Source organism: Castor canadensis, chromosome 8 (genome assembly GCF_047511655.1).
Source record: "Castor canadensis chromosome 8, mCasCan1.hap1v2, whole genome shotgun sequence".
Taxonomy (NCBI): domain Eukaryota; kingdom Metazoa; phylum Chordata; class Mammalia; order Rodentia; family Castoridae; genus Castor; species Castor canadensis.
In genome coordinates, this window is record NC_133393.1 from 48,460,523 (window position 1) to 48,471,940 (window position 11,418).

Genomic DNA, 11,418 nt, shown 5'->3' on the forward strand with positions numbered 1-11,418 from the left:
CCTAACGCTTAAGTTCAGAATGAGAGAGGATTGAGTGGGGAGGATCTCAGGGCAACCTCAGAGAACGTTTGGAAGATCCCGGTGGGTGAGCAGAAGGAAGACAAGGACATTGCGGGCAAAAAAATCTTAAGCCACCCCTAGCCCAGGCTCAGCAACTGCCTGCGCGCTGAGAGAGAGCGCCCAACCCAAGAGGGAAAATGTGAGCGGGTTCTGCGCCCGGGACCCCAGGGGCGGGGCGGACTCCCAGACTGTGTAAGCCCCGCCTCTGACCAACTTCCCGCCCTGCCATTGGAGGCCGCTGGGGGCGGGTCCAAGGGACGCCCCCCTCTCGCCACCCGTCCTCGCCCCGCCCTCTACCCGCCCACCTATTCAGCTAGTCCCAGTCTGCGTGCGCCGGGAAAGGAAACACCAGGTACCACGACGGTGCCCCTGGACATTGCAAAGGCAAGCACCCCAGTCGCCCACACAGCCAACGGGTGACATCATCAGGGGCAGGGCAACGTGGCTCCGCCCCCGGGACTGAGGTTGCCACCTGGGGGTGGGGTGTCTGCGGATCCCACGGGACGCGGGAAAGAGGCCACCCAGTTCAAGCGCTTCACGTCACAAAGTGCTGCAGTCCGGACACCCACGTTTCACTCTCAACCCTTCACGTTTCACGACCAATGTGCCCCCTCAATTTTGCATCTTTCTCTCCCTTTCACAGTCCATGCATCTCCAAATGGTTGTGTATGAGGAAGTGTAGATGGGCGCTCCAGTGGCAAGATGCCTGGAGAAGCAAATTTAAAGTCCTATCTCCTGAATCAGTTTGCGTTCCTGCTGCTGATTTGATATCTTGACATTCTCCCGTGCAGTCTTGCAAAATATGAGAGGTCCGTTACTCTTGCAAGATATGGGGGCAGGGGGTCGTTTGTAGGTTGTTTTTCTTTCTTTCTTTCTCTTCACACGCTTAAGGAATAAAGTTAACTAGTGTCTTCTTTGGCATGTGATTAAAGAAGCTAGGATTTAAGCTGGGGGAGGGGGCAGTGTAGCAAAAAGAAAGAAACCCAAAGCGCTTAGTGGCGTTTGTTTAACCTTGTTTATTTTTTATTCTTAATTCAATCTTCTATAGCACATTACACCTTGCACAGAAACTACTGCAGAGGCATTTCGTTGCAGAGTCGGCTGCGTCTACACAGGGTCTGTGTCGGATCATCAAAAGTCAGTGCAGGTGTATGTGGATCCCGGTGTGCGTGTGCGTACGTGATGTACGTGTGTGCGTGTGCGTACGTGTGAGTGCGGCCCAACAAATAACCCCAAGAGGCTCATCAAAATCAGAAAGAAGCCAGATTCTTTGTGCACACTGGCGCTTGCCTCGGAAATTTCCCAAAGCTCTGGGAATTTGTAAATCGCCAGTATCCAAAACTGTCTTAGCAGAGGCTCTTCCCGGGTGTCCTCCCCACCCCCAAATAGGTGTCACTGCGTGTTTTGATGCGGCCTCTCGCCCGGCTGGCACGACTGGTAGTGAAATTTACAGAAGGCACGCGGTGTATATTTCAGGGGCCCTACGCGTGCAGACCAAACCCCCCGGGCCTGGGCGTATGAGCGCGCTCGGGTGCAGTGTGTGCAGGCGGGAACGGGGGCGCTCGGCTCGGCTCCCGGGCGTGCGCATGTGTGTGTGACTGTGTGCGGGTGCCGGGGGCCGGGCTGTGTGCTCACTCGCTCCGGGCTGCGCCTAGAGCTCAGCTGCTGGGCTGGATAAAAACAGGGTAGGCAAGAGCGAGGGTCGCCAGGCCGAGGGGGGCTTTTGAATTAGTAGAGTTGGCGTAGCTGCTTTCCCTCTCGACTTGAGCTTCTTTAAACCTCGCTGCAGCCATCGTAGGAAAGGGTCTGGATTCGCTGCTGCACTAAAGGAGGGGGGAGCAGGTTGAAACAATCGAGTGGGCGCGCCAGGACTCCCCGGCTCTCGGCAGGGAGGGGAGGGGGAGCCCCGGTTCTGCGCAGGGAGGGGGCGGGGTTGGGGGCCCCCAGGAACCAGGAGGAGGCGGGGGTAGGTGGCCGCGGGAATGGTGCAGTGATCACCCCCGTGAGGCGAGATTTCGTTCGGATCTCACATTAATTGGAGATATCAGATTAATTCCAGCTTCTGATGACTATAAATGGCGGTTCTCTACCAAGGTGTCTATATTAAAAAAAAAATCATTCCGTGTCATCCCCCACGTCAGGCCTGCTCGTGGGCGTGAGGCTGTACTTCCTCCGCCCCCTCCTAATGGAGTGAACCATTCCCAGCTCTCCCCCCCCCCCCCCCCCGGCCTCTCTCTCTCTCTCTCTCTCTCTTTCGGTCTCTTCCTCGCTCCCTCTCTTTCTCTCCTCCCTCTGCCTTCCCGGTGCATAAAGTCTCTGTCGCTCCCGGAACTTGTTGGCAATGCCTATTTTTCAGCTTTCCCCCGCGTTCTCTAAACTAACTATTTAAAGGTCTGCGGTCGCAAATGGTTTGACTAAACGTAGGATGGGACTTAAGTTGAACGGCAGATATATTTCACTGATCCTCGCGGTGCAAATAGGTAAGTAGCCTCCAGACCCTGCTCTCGGCGGGCGGCCGGAGAGAGCCAGACCCGGCCAGAGGCGCGGATGCGGACGGGCTAGCTGCCCGCAGTCCCGGGGTGCGGAGAACCCTGCAAACCCCCGCGGGTGGGGGCATCGACTCCTGGGGACTTGGGGCGTCCCGGTTTGGCTTTCCTAAAGAAAGAGACTCCAAATGTTCTCCAGGAAATGTGTGTGGCCGCCTGTTTTCCAAAGGGGGTTTTTCTCTTTTTTCCAAAGCGCACATTCATTTTTGCTTGGCTCTCTGGGGTTAGACCCGGTTCCGTGCGCTCTGGGGCATTTAGCCCCTGCCATACTGCAAGATATTATTTTGAAGGGTCGAAAGGTGAATGTAGGAACAAGATGGCTAGGTAGCTAGGATTGGAAAGTTTATGAGCAGAAAGCAAAGATATTCCAGGGCTCCGCTCAAACTGCTGCATTTAGAACTTTGTCATTCTCCCGCCCCCCTCCCCCCATATCCTAGCTGCAGCGTTTGCACCGGGTACCGCAGATCCGGCTGAGAAGCAAATTGAGAATGATGGGGAACTCCGGACCACATATTTTATTATGCTTACTATTGAGAAACATACATTCAGCCAAATATACATGGATCTACTTTTTAGGCACGCTTGTCTGTGACTTTACGCACCAGCATCTGTATTTTATACGTAGGAGAGGGTTAAAAAGTGTTTGCAATATGCCATGTCGTGTGTATGTTGTGTTGGTTTGTTTGGGGTGGATTGTGGATGGATTTATTTCGTCCCCATTTGTGTTAAGGAATGTTGAGTCGCAGTTACCCTGGCTTTTTAAAGTTCACATTTTTTTTCCTATCCAGAATACAGAAAACGTTATGGGAGGAGGTACTAGAAAATCCCCTTCTCCGATGCCAGGTCGGAACATTAATTAATGTAGCCTAAAAGTGAAAGCGAAGCAGGTTATTAATAGAATGGACAAGTGAAAAATAGAAACTCTTCAAACGAGTTTTCTGGAGATGGAGGGAATTGTTAGCTCCTATCATTTCAGGCTGTAGCATTCTTTGCAGACAAATCCTTGCAGTATTGGGAAGGAGGGGTTAGGGAATTGGTTTGGAGTAAGAGAGAATGCATAACATTTTTTCTTCATAAGAAATGCGGAGGAAATAGGGTTTTGGAGTTGTCTGAACACTAAAATGGGTTCTTTGCATTAGAGTTTTTATGCATTTTACAAGATTTTTAGGATCTATATAGATATATTTTTTTTTTTTTGCAAAAGCATTGTAGGGATTTTAGAATGTATGGATGTGGAATGCTAGTGTTTTCCTGTAATTCTAAGAAATGACTTAATGCTTTGAATCTAGTTGTTTTGAATCTTGGACATTAGTCCAAAGAACTACAATAAATAAAGAACATTTCCAATGGTAGCAAATCCTTTAAGTGTTGGAAATAAGTGAATGAGGTGTTTTGCAATTAACTTGCAGTTTTTTAGACAAAAAGTCACAGCGATTGTTTCTGAGATAGGGATTTTAACCAGGGAAGGTTTGGGGCTCTGGTTCCCCCTAGAAAATAACCTTACATTGAGAGGTGAAACAAAAAATTAACACAGCGCCTGTACATGAGACTTGCGTTTTGAACACATTAATCTCACACTTAAAATGAACGCTTGTTGGCTGTGGAATTGAAATTGAGCGTATTTTTCCCGAATGTCTGACTTTCCCTGCATCGGAGCCTCTGTATTAATTCATGACTGGGAGCTGTCCCAAATCACTGACATTTTGGCAAGAGAAATGGGGGTTGGGGAGGGGCGGGGAAGCGGAGAGGGTGGTGAACGAATGAAGATGCGGCGGGAGGAAGTTTGGAATGAATGAGAGGTCGAACGACTGAATGAACGAATAGAAACCGCACAAGACTGGGATGCCAGAGAGGACAGAGGAGCCTGGATCACCCGTTCGAGGCTTTCAGAAACCAGGTTCGGGAAGGACAGAGAGGGGCGTGCAGCTACGACCCGCTGGGGACACATGTGTCTGCAAAACGTGTCCCGCGCACAGGCTCCGGCCTCCCAATGCCGGCAAGAGCCCAAGGAGTCACAGTTCCAAAATACAGAAATTTTCATGGCTCTTATTTTACACACGCACACACTCGCACATGCGCGGTGTGCAGGGTCTTCTCCAGCTGCGCCTGGTAGGATAACGTGATGGGAGCGCTTTCCGTAACCCCCCTCCCCCATGGGCTCCAAATCCCCTTTTTAAAAAATTGTCAATGCATCCTAGGAACTTCTTTTTCAACATCGAGTTTTGGGGGTGGAGGTAAGGGATGAGGAGAGACCAGGGTAAGGTGGGGTGGTCTGTATTTCGTTTGTTTCTTCGCCGCAAAGCTGTATTTGTAACATGCATTATAAAGGAAGATTTCATTTTGATTCAGTCCTTTTAGAACAAAGATTCATTTATACAGAGGATGCTATGCTAGTGTTCGATTTGGTATTATTGTAGTCGCAAGGGTAATTAATTTTTTGTGTAAGAGAAACCAGGAGCATTATGAAGCTTTACGTATCTATCCCAACTGAGATCGAAGTTAACCTTGGTCCCTTTGCCAGCGCTTCCCGTTCCGGATTAGACTGCGCGAGACCCGCCTAGCTCTTCCTGCAGCACTTGGCAAACGGCGCGCTCTCGGAGGCTGCGGCGCGCCCGGTCACCTTCCCCCTGGTCTGCATCCGGCCTGCGTGCAGGGACCGTTGGCTGCGTGGGGCTCAGGGGGGTCGTGGGAGAGAGGTGTACAGTCCTCCCGGGTGGCATCACACACAAGCAGGGGCTCTGGCAGAGGAAGAGACCTGGGCCCAAAGTCCTGGGAGTTGAAGGCCTATTTGGATTCTAAGATTCAGTCTACATTCATTCCTCTCTCCGCCCCTACTGCGCAGATTTGCGCTCGCTCTCTCGCTCGCTCTCTCTCTCTCTCTCTCTCTCTCTCTCTCTCTCTCTCGCCCTCCTGGCGTCCCAGGTGCTTTTGGCTACTAGTTATCGAGCCGGGTTGGTTGGCCTCAGGCTAGAAATAACCACCGCGGCTCCCTCGCAGGCCTGGAACCGCCTGTCCCTTGCCTCGGGGTTTGACTGACTTAAAAGAGCCTGGACCTCGGGGCGGCCTGGACTTTGTCCTCCTTCTCCCTCCCCCCCCCCCCCCAGCTTCTATCCAGCCCCTCCACTCACCCACCATCTGGAGGGAGCCAAGAGCTAGAGGCATTGAGTCCGGGGTGACACTAGCTCCCAGCTTAGCAGCCTGCTTGCGACCTGGAGGGAGAGGGAAGTACTGAGTGGTATTGGACTTTTCCGGGATGTTAAGATTGTGTGAGGAGGTGAGCGGCGGAAAGAGGCAGAGGGCCTGAGACGGAGATGACTCGCAGTCACCTCCACAGTCACACCCGTGAACCCGCACCGGCACTGGCCCTGACCGCCCGGGATCAATCGTCACCCCAGCTAGGTCTCTGAATAACTAAACTACCCTCTTTCCAGTGAGGTGGAGGAGCATGCATCCACCGGTCTCACGCGAAACACAGACTTCACAGTAGGCAATCAGTTTTATAACAAAACAATCCATTGTGGTGACTGTTGGTGGCTTCCAAGGACTTTATGAATTGATTGATTCATCACTATTTGCTGAGCGCCCACCAAGAATCAGGCGCCTGAGGGTTATTCGCGCAGTGTGACGTTGGGTTCAGAGTGACCCCACACCTTGACACGCCGTCCTCGCCTCTGCTGCTGAGACCCCCCCCCTCCCCCGTCACCTCAGAAATGGAAGATCGCACTGCGAGAGACGTGACAGGGCTTGCTGGGGAAGTGTTGGGAGACGAAGGAGGGAGTGAGGAGAAAAGAGAGAAATAAAAGAAATGAGGGAGGTGAGAAGAGGGGGCGAGGGAAACAGAAAAAGATACCAAGCGCGAGTGAGGAAGGAGCTGGAGGCAAGGAACGAACTCACCTCCCTCCCACCAACCTACACACCAACCATCTGCAGAGGCGCGCAGGGTACCCATGGGTCACTCCTGGGCCACCTCTTTGTCACCTTTAACCTGGCGCGCCCGGGGATTGGGCAATAGGAGAGGGCGCTCAGAGTCCCGGGTGCGCGGAGCGTTGGGGTGGGGGGGCAGGACGGGGTCGGGGCGCTGCTGACCGATGTCCCCTCCTCCCTGCAGCTTACCTGGTGCAGGCCGTGAGAGCAGCGGGCAAGTGTGATGCGGTCTTTAAGGGCTTTTCGGACTGTTTGCTCAAACTGGGCGACAGCATGGCCAACTATCCGCAGGGACTGGACGACAAGACGAACATCAAGACCGTGTGCACGTAAGTGTTCTCTCTGGCCTGCTGGGTTTCTCTTCTGGGGGCGCTGCTGAGGTCAAAGAGTGCCGCGGCCACCCCTCTTGCACTCAGCGTTCAGCGCCATAGCGAATCTTCGCACTCTAGCCTGCTGCCTCTCACCCGCAGGCCAACGCCAGCCGACAAGCCCTCTGGCCGGAAACCCACACCCCAGGGTTAGAACCTGAACTGCCTAGGGGGACTCCAAAGCCAGGGGTGGGCTACAGAGGAGGATCCACTTGTGCGCTGCAGTCCCAGTCCTTCTCATTCTCATAGGCTAGCACAGAGGTGGGGGGCCCTGCTTCTAATTCCCCATTATGCAAAATCTCTGCTTTGTGACAATCTTCTACTTTCCTTTCTAATCTATGAGTGGCCTGCCCCATACTCTGAACAGTTAGTCTGGGTTGGAGGCCTTTGGGTTAATGCTATATTTACTTAAAGGGATAGTACTCTCTAATTTTGGTGATACACGCTTCTCCATCAAGAAAATGCAGGCGCAGAGAAGGGGACCCAGGGCTCCCCGTTTCTGGGAGAAAGACTGAAACAACATTGTATCAATGACTTTGTCTAAGAAGAGCATGCGCGGGAATGGTGGGGGGTGGGTCATCCAGTAAACATCTCTGCTAAGCTTGTAGTCCATTCCGAGGTTTGGGATAGTCACCCTTCTTGCTTTACCACCCCCTTTCCTGTATCTGCTTGGTCTCCCCAGATCCCGATAGTTGGAGGCCCACGGAGAAGAGAAAGGACTTCTTTGGGCTCAGTGGTGTTTTTACAGATATTGGCTAGAAATCCTGCTCCCACTAGCAAATGAGGTCTCCAGTAGAGCCCAAGGAGGTGTACCTGCCACATTATAGCTGCTGCAGACCTTAGAACGCCTCCATCCTCTGCAATACACGTTCTCTCTCTTTTTTTTAACCCAGCTTCCTTTCCCCACCTACACAACCATCCTTCCTTCCCATAACGCAAACACAAGAGGTGTCCCTTGTTCCTAAAGATTGAAGTGACCATTTTCCATGCCACCCTTTATATATGGTGTGGTTCTTCTTCTCTTTCTAATTGGGGAACGGGCATTTATTTAATTATGATTAAATGAGGAACCATCTTGCTAAGCACTTTCCTAAATACCCCAGTACCCACTAGAAGCCACAGCAGCCAAGTGACTGGTACCTTCCAATCAGGAAAGAAACAAAAGGCATTTTGTTCCAAATGTCTGGTGATAGGTAAGAATGCATGTAGAAGGCACGATAAAGTTACATATAGAGCAGCTCCCAAATCCTCCATCATTCGCTAGAACTTGACTATTCCACACTATTTAAAATTTTTAGCAAGATTTTGGTCCTGGGAAATGAAGAGGACCAGTCCCTAAGGTTGCAGGCCACAACTGTACTGAGGCCCCACTAAGTTGATGGTGCTGACTGCCCAACACCACAGTGAAGCCCACTTCTCCCAGTCCAGATGGATGTCTGGTCTTCCAGCCATCTCTCTCTTCTAGGAAGGCTATATCCCCATCTGGGGTATATAAAGAAAGAAGAAATTTACACATCCTTTGGGAGGTGCAATTAGGCAGGAGTTGTGCAAAGGAACTGTCCCTTGGGCCTCTTGGTGTCTCTAAATCTTGCTATTTATTACAAATTGTGGAGCCTGTAGGTCTTGTGTCCAGGTCCCTAGTCCTCATAAATTAGGAACAATAAGCATTTATAACTACACCATTAGTCAGAAGATGGGGTGGGAATGGGAACAAGGAATAAATTAAACTTAATGCCTGCCTTCAACAAGCTTACATACAATCCAGGCAGTGAACAGGAGGAAGAGCTAGAAAATAAGACCAAATGACTCAGAAGGTGGCTGCTGGCGGGGGTGAAGTAGGAGGCAGCCCGGAGTTACCAAGACACACAGATCGACCCAGCTCCGAAAGGAGACAGCGCCCCAGGAATCGATCACGGCTTGGGATTATATTTAGTCTTGGGATCTATTTTGGGTTTCCAGAAGAAAGGGGGACAATAAAAAAAGGACAGGTTGGATGAAGGTTGTGGGGGCGGGGCTAGGAGCTACGCCAGGGAGGAGGAAGTAGCTGAGTTAAGCACCAGGCTCTGGGAAGCGACCCGAGATGGGGGATAGGGATCGGGGCCCTCCGGGGCTGACAGGGGTAGGCATCGCGCCCGCCCAAGAGTCCCGGTCTTGGAGAAGAGGGCGCTACACCCCGAGGCCCCGAGGCAGAGGCCTCCTGGGGTTCAAGCCAGCGGAAAAGACTGGGGGATGGGGATTGCGGGGTATAGAGGAAACACCCAGCGCGCAGGCCTGGAGCACTGAGGTTTACAAAAGCCTGAAAAGGCTACAGAGCTGGCCGCAGATGCTCGACCACTAACACTTACCGACCTGGGGACGGGGAGAGGCGGACAGGACTCTCCGGATGGAATCTGTGCGGCGGGACTGTGGAGAGCAAGGCGGGAGGGCCTCGGAGGACCGAAGCAAGTGGAAAGGAGGAGAAAGAGGAACTGAGGAACGGAAGAGAGGAAAACGGAGGAAAGGGGAAAGGAAAGAAAGGGAAAACGAGGAGAAACTGGAAACAAAAGGAAGGTGTGGGGTGAGGAAGGGCGAGAATGCGGGCGAGGGCGAGAGTACCGCGGCGTGGAGAAGGAAGGAGACAGAAGGGGCGAGGGGGAGGAGAATGTGAGAAGCCAAGAGGGAGGGCCGCGCTCAGAGCAAGTAACCCATCTTGCAAGCTAAGAGGCATTAATGGGCTGCAGCTTGCAAGGCTTAGCGCGCTTTTCCTAGCTTTCCCCGGGAGGGCATGCAATCTGTTTGCGCAGGCCGAGGTGCCAGCGTGACGCAGTGGGTGCAATCCGGCTGCCGGCTGCCGGGACCCCTCCTGGCAGCCAAGAGGTTAAACAGACAGGGCCAGGGCAGCCCATCCCCTCGGACGGCGCTTCTGGGATGGGCTAAAGTCCAGCGAGTCTCGACCGCGTGCAGCCCAGGCGTCAGGGTGGTGGAGGCGAGGTAGGGAGGAGGCGCCCTGGGAGGTTTGGCGAAGCCACAATCCGGGCAGGCGCAGGGACGCAGATCCGAGGTGTTCCAGCGCCCAAAGTGAATCTGCTTCTTCTGTTTTGTTCTGTTCCTCGCCAGATACTGGGAGGATTTCCACAGCTGCACGGTCACAGCCCTTACGGATTGCCAGGAAGGGGCGAAAGATATGTGGGATAAACTGAGAAAAGAATCCAAAAACCTCAACATCCAAGGCAGCTTATTCGAACTCTGCGGCAGCGGCAACGGGGCGGCGGGGCCCCTGCTCCCGACGCTCCCAGTGCTTCTGGTGTCTCTCTCGGCAGCTTTAGCGACCTGGCTTTCCTTCTGAGTGCTGGGCCAGCTCCCCCCTTCTGTCCCCCCCGCGCGCTCACCCACACTCTCTCCATGCTCCCGGAAACCGAGAGGAAGATCCATTCGTTCTTTGGGGACGTTGTGATTCTCGGTGACGCTGAAAACATTCATATAGGATTGTGGGAAATCCTGATTCTCTTTTTGATTTCGTTTGATTCCTTGTGTTTTATTTGCCAAATGTTACCAACCAGTGAGCGAGCGAGCACAGCCAAAATCGGACCTCAGCTTTAGTCCATCTTCACATAAAAGCAAGAAAACGGCAAACCCACCCCCATTTTTAAATTTTTATTTTTTTGGCAAAAGAATCTCAGGAACGGCCCTGGGCCACCTACTATATTAATCATGTTAATAACATGAAAAATGATGGGCTCCTCCTAATAATAGGTAAGCGAGGAGAGGAAAAGGCCAGGGGGATGAATTCAAGAGAGATGTCCACGTGGGAAGCATCTGGTGAATAATTCGCACTCACGTCTTTTCTTCCACAGTACCTTGTTTTGATCATTTCCACTGCATATTTCTCCTCCAGAAAAGCGAAAAGACAGATGTGGACGTTGCGTTTTAAGTCTAGGAGGGAGGGAGGAAAGCAGTTGAGGCATCTCTGGAATAGAGGTAACAGCTGTCAGAAGAAATGATGCTAAGGTCACTGAGAGTTTGGCTTTCCCGGCTGTTGTTGACGCATCTTTCGAGTCCACTGCCTTTATTTTCCCTCCTCTCTCTTGTTTTAGCTGTTACACATACAGTAATACCCGATATCCAACCAACGGCATAGATCACGGGGGGGGGGGGTGTTAAATGTTAATCTAAAATATAGTTTAAAAAGATTTTGACATAAAAGAGCCTTGATTTTAAAAAAGAGAGAGAGATGTAATTTAAAAGTTTATTATAAATTAAATTCAGCAAAAAAAGATTTGCTACAAAGTATAGAGAAGTATAAAATAAAAGTTATTGTTTGAAATGGGGTGTCGTTTTGTTTCCTGCCCTAAGTGTGTTTCCTTTGCCAAGTTCTCAGCGTGACTCAGGATGCCCGATGCCAGGTGATAAATTCACCTGTTCAAAAAGCCGCTGGATAACCTGCTGTCTTAAGAGTAGACCCTCAATACTTACGAGTTTGCTACCTCCCCCAAATTCTGGCTACTTAAGAAAAAAATTTTTTAAAGGCTGTTTTTAAAATT

The 11,418-nt window shown here is 51.7% G+C and overlaps 1 protein-coding gene across 4 annotated transcripts; it reads left to right on the top strand.

Annotated features, from left to right (window-relative positions):
* The first annotated feature begins 2,300 nt into the window (after positions 1–2,300).
* Nrn1 (neuritin 1) lies at positions 2,301–11,201 on the top strand. 4 transcript variants are annotated; one of them, XM_020185021.2, is made up of 3 exons: positions 2,301–2,540; positions 6,715–6,859; positions 9,995–11,201. In XM_020185021.2, exons 1-3 carry the CDS (start codon positions 2,486–2,488, stop codon positions 10,221–10,223), a joined length of 429 nt encoding a protein of 142 aa, XP_020040610.1. In that variant the 5' UTR covers positions 2,301–2,485; the 3' UTR covers positions 10,224–11,201. The 4 variants fall into 4 exon arrangements, with proteins under 4 accessions (XP_020040610.1, XP_073939061.1, XP_073939060.1 ...); XM_074082960.1 differs by lacking the exon at positions 2,301–2,540 and adding an exon at positions 4,434–4,503; XM_074082959.1 differs by lacking the exon at positions 2,301–2,540 and adding an exon at positions 5,903–6,005.
* The last annotated feature ends 217 nt before the right edge of the window (positions 11,202–11,418 follow it).